Source organism: Capsicum annuum, chromosome 11 (genome assembly GCF_002878395.1).
Source record: "Capsicum annuum cultivar UCD-10X-F1 chromosome 11, UCD10Xv1.1, whole genome shotgun sequence".
Taxonomy (NCBI): Eukaryota; Viridiplantae; Streptophyta; class Magnoliopsida; order Solanales; family Solanaceae; genus Capsicum; species Capsicum annuum.
In genome coordinates this window covers 9,835,385-9,839,504 of record NC_061121.1, presented here as the reverse complement: position 1 = coordinate 9,839,504, position 4,120 = coordinate 9,835,385, and the positions used below count along the sequence as shown (strand labels likewise).

The following is a 4,120-nucleotide window of genomic DNA, read 5'->3' as shown; positions in this document are numbered from 1 at the left end:
AAAGTTAGTTTCTGGGCCCTTTCTTTTTCTTGGCTCCCACACAACATAAAATATCTCAGGTTCTTTAATTTTCTTAGTTTGGTTGCACAAGAGAAGAATGTTTAACACCGAACACCTCAGGATCTCACACCGACACTTGAGAAAATTACTAAATCGAGACCTCAAGAAAATAAACAAGAAAAAATGCTATAGAGAAAGAAGAGAAGTAAGCAATAGATAAGCTTGTATTGCTTGGTACATCTTACACAATGAACTTAAAGCCTATTTATAGGAAAATGACTACACATTTATATGGACACACATTTGCTACGTGTACCATATATTTACACCATACACTTATTTTATTATTGAACAAACATATAACCACACACTTAGTTTATTATTATATCAACTACCACTTGCACGTTGGCCACCATTATTTGTTGGGTTTGTATTTTTAACACTCCCCCTCAAACCCAACTTCCATCTTAGTCTTCATTCCTAGTTGATAAGAGAAGCTATCGAGCTTGTTGCTGCTCAAGCCTTTTGTGAACAGGTCTGGAACTTGATCTTCTGTTTTGACCTGCACCATTTTTATTTCTTCTTTAAGAACCTTTTCACGGAGAAAATGGTAATGCACCTCAACGTGTTTGGTCCTTGCATGGAACGCCGGATTCTCCGCTAACCGTATTGCCGATTGGTTATCGCAATACAAAGGAATTGCATACTCCACTGTTTGACGCAAATCCTTCAAAAGTTGGGTAAGCCAAGTACTTTCCTGAGCTGCCATCGCCGCTGCACGATACTTTACTTTTGTTGTTGACAACGAGACAGTTGGTTGCCTTTTGCTACATCAATAAATTGCTCCAGATCCAAGCATAAACACATACCCTGTTGTTGAACGTTGGGTATCATGATCACCAGCATAGTCAGCATCAGAGTAGGCAGCTAATTTGCAATCTCCACCTTTCTTGTACATGATGCCATAGCCAAGCGTATCCTTGACATATCTCCAAATCCTTTGAACTGCTTCCAAGTGAGGCTTCTCCGGATTTTGCTTGTATCGACTCATCACCCCAACTGTAAATGAAATGTCGGATCTCGTAAGTGTTAAGTAGATCAAACTTCCAACCAATTGTCGATACATAGTAGCATCTTCCAAGTCCTTCCCTTCATGGGCACACATTTTGACATTCTGCTCAATTGGAGTTGAAATCAGCTTGTAGTTAGTCATTCCAAATTTTTCAACAAATCTTTGGAATACTTTTGCTGGTGTAGAAAAGTTCCTTCTTCAGTACGATCAACCTCTAAGACGAGGAAATGCTTGAGTTGACCCAATTCTTTCATTTGAAATTGAACAGATAAGTTCTCCTTTGTTCAAAGAATTTCATCTTCACAATATCCCGTGATGATCAAATCATCGACATATACTAGTACTATAGCTAGTTTTCCTGCATTTTCTTTGACAAACAAGCTAGGATCTGCAGGTGCCACCCTGTAACCACTATGCGTAAGAAATTCAACAATCTTACTATACCAAGATCTCGGTGCCTGTTTTAACCCATAAAGCGCCTTTCGAAGCTTACAAACATATTCAGGATGGTCTTGACTCAAAAAACCCATCGGTTGGTCCATGTAAATCTCTCGATCTAACTCTCCATGTAGAAATGCGTTCTTCACATCTATCTGCCACAGGTTCATATCTTTACTAGCTGCTAGAGCCAGTAGGACACGCACGGTTGTGAGCTTCGCCACTGGGCTAAACATTTCATCATAATCTAGTCCATATTGTTGAAAAAAATCCTCGAGCTACCAGTCGAGCCTTGTGCCTCTCAATCGATCCATCTGTACGATGTTTTATCTTGTAAATCCACTTGTACGAGATAGGCTTCACATCTCTTAACTTTGGAACAAGATCTCAAGTCTGATTTTGTTCAAGAGCAGCAATCTCCTCTTTTATTTCTTTGGTCCATTCTGGCTTTTGAGATGTTTCTTCAAATATCTTCGGCTCTTTTGAATCGACCTCCTCCAATATAGCAGCATTAACATATTTTAGATTCAGCTTCGGAACTCTTGTTGATCTTCTAAGTGGAGTTGGTGCTTTCACTTCACAAGGTTCACCATCTTCGCTTGGATGATGGTATACACCGGTTTGCCATGGATTCTGATTTGCACCTTTTTCGACATCTCCACTATCATCAACGACATCAGTTTCACCTAGACTCATCTGGATTTGTGAAGATTGTAATATATTTTAGAATATCTGAGTCTGGCAATGTCTTCTTATCCGAGGACCACCATGATGAAGCTTCATCAAATACTATATTTAGGGATGTGTAGCATTTTCCCATTATAGGATCACAACATCTCCACCCTTTTCTCTGACTATCGTAGCTAACAAAGATACACCTTACAGCTTTCTTGTTCATTTTGCTACGTAAGTGATCAGGCATAAATACATAGCATACTCATCTGAAAACTCAAAAATAGCTAACTATAGGCTTCATATTCCATATCTTTTCAAAAGGTGAAAGGAAATGTAACTTTTGTTGAGGAAGCCTATTGATTACATAGGCCGCAGTTCTCATAGCTTCTGCCCAAAATTGCCCCGGTACATTCCTTGCATGAAGCATACTTCGACATATTTCTGTCAAGTGTCTATTCTTCATTTCTGCAACACCATTTTGTTGTGGAGTGTTCGCACATGTGAACTGATGGCGCATTCGACACTCCTGAAGAAAGTCAGAAAACTCATCTGAAGTATATTCTCTCCCATTATCGGTGCGTAGATATCCAATGCCTTTGTTGACTTCTGCTTCTGAAACCTTTTTAAATTCTTTGAAATTTGACAGAGTCACCAATTTTTCCTTCATAAAATAAACCCACACATATCTGGAAAAATCATCAATGAAGGTTACCATGTACTTCATCCTACAATGGAGGCTTGTTTAACAGGCCCAAACACATCAGAGTGGATTAACTCTAATGGTTTCTTTGCTTTAAATTTGGACTCTTCATACGGGAATTGATGAGCCTTCCCGTATTGAAAGCCTGCACAGATTGTGTCTGTTTTCACCTCAAGTTCAGGAAGTCCTTTTAGCATCGACTTCCTCATCATCACATCTATCTTGGAATAGCTAACGCGACTCAGCCGCATGTGCCACAAGTCTGCTGTCTCTTTTCTTCTTGTCTTCTCTACGTATGCTGTTTCTGATGACATCACATAGATTGACTCTAATCTTCGTCCCTTCATTACTGGCTCCTTGGAAATCTCAAGGTCACGATATACCTTCACATCTTATGGACCAAATAGAACAAAATGGCCTAAAGATGTTAACTGTGACACCAAAAGAGGATTTTTCTTCATCCTCAGAACATGGTAGACATTTTGAAGTGCCACTTCGATACTGTTGCTATGAGGAGACACCACTGTATTACCAACAAGAGCAATTGGTAACTTAGATTTGTTTGCGATCACCACCACACAACTTCCCTTGTATTTTGATATGTTTTGCAACTTATATTTATCACCCATTATATGGTTCGAGCAACTTGAGTCAACGATGCAGTCATTTTCATAATCGATTTTACTAGATGTTGTTGTTGTAAGGGCTGACTCCTCCTCTTCAGCAGCAAAGGATGCCTCCGCATCCCATTCTTCTTCACTGTTGGAGGTAACGACATTACCTTCCACAAATTTTTCCTTCGACCGACAGGTCTTTACCATGTGGCCCATTTTCCCATATTTGTAACACTTCCCTTCAAATCTTTTCTTATTTTCATATTTCTTTGAGCCTCCCCCTTCATGAGTGCTTCCTTCGCCTTAGTGACCCTTTGATTCATCATCATTTTTCTTAGATCCATTATTTTTTCGATGTTTGAAATTTCGCTTGCCTTTATTAGCGTAGAGTGCCTCTTCTTCATTCTTTAGTGAGACTCCTCTCATTTGTTTAACTAATGCTTCTTGACCAGCTAACAAACTCTCGAAATCTACAAGTGATGGCTGATTTTGCCATCCCTGTACTGCAGCGACAAAGCTTCTGTATTCTGGCTTCAGACCGTGGATGATAATTCGTTTCATCCTAGTCTCATTATTACGAGCCTCTGGATCCAGTTCGGAAATTTCTCGACATAGTGACTG

At 39.5% G+C, this 4,120-nt stretch overlaps 1 protein-coding gene across 1 annotated transcript; it reads right to left on the bottom strand.

The window, feature by feature from the left end:
- Positions 1 to 2,905: 2,905 nt before the first annotated feature.
- Positions 2,906 to 3,232, bottom strand: LOC124888776 (uncharacterized mitochondrial protein AtMg00300-like). The gene has a single exon (XM_047400065.1). It carries the CDS (start codon positions 3,230 to 3,232, stop codon positions 2,906 to 2,908), a length of 327 nt encoding a protein of 108 aa, XP_047256021.1.
- Positions 3,233 to 4,120: the final 888 nt, after the last annotated feature.

Excerpts from the sequence above, each read along its gene's own strand:
- LOC124888776 (XM_047400065.1), bottom strand. The coding sequence starts at position 3,232 with ATGAAGGGACGAAGATTAGAGTCAATCTATGTGATGTCATCAGAAACA.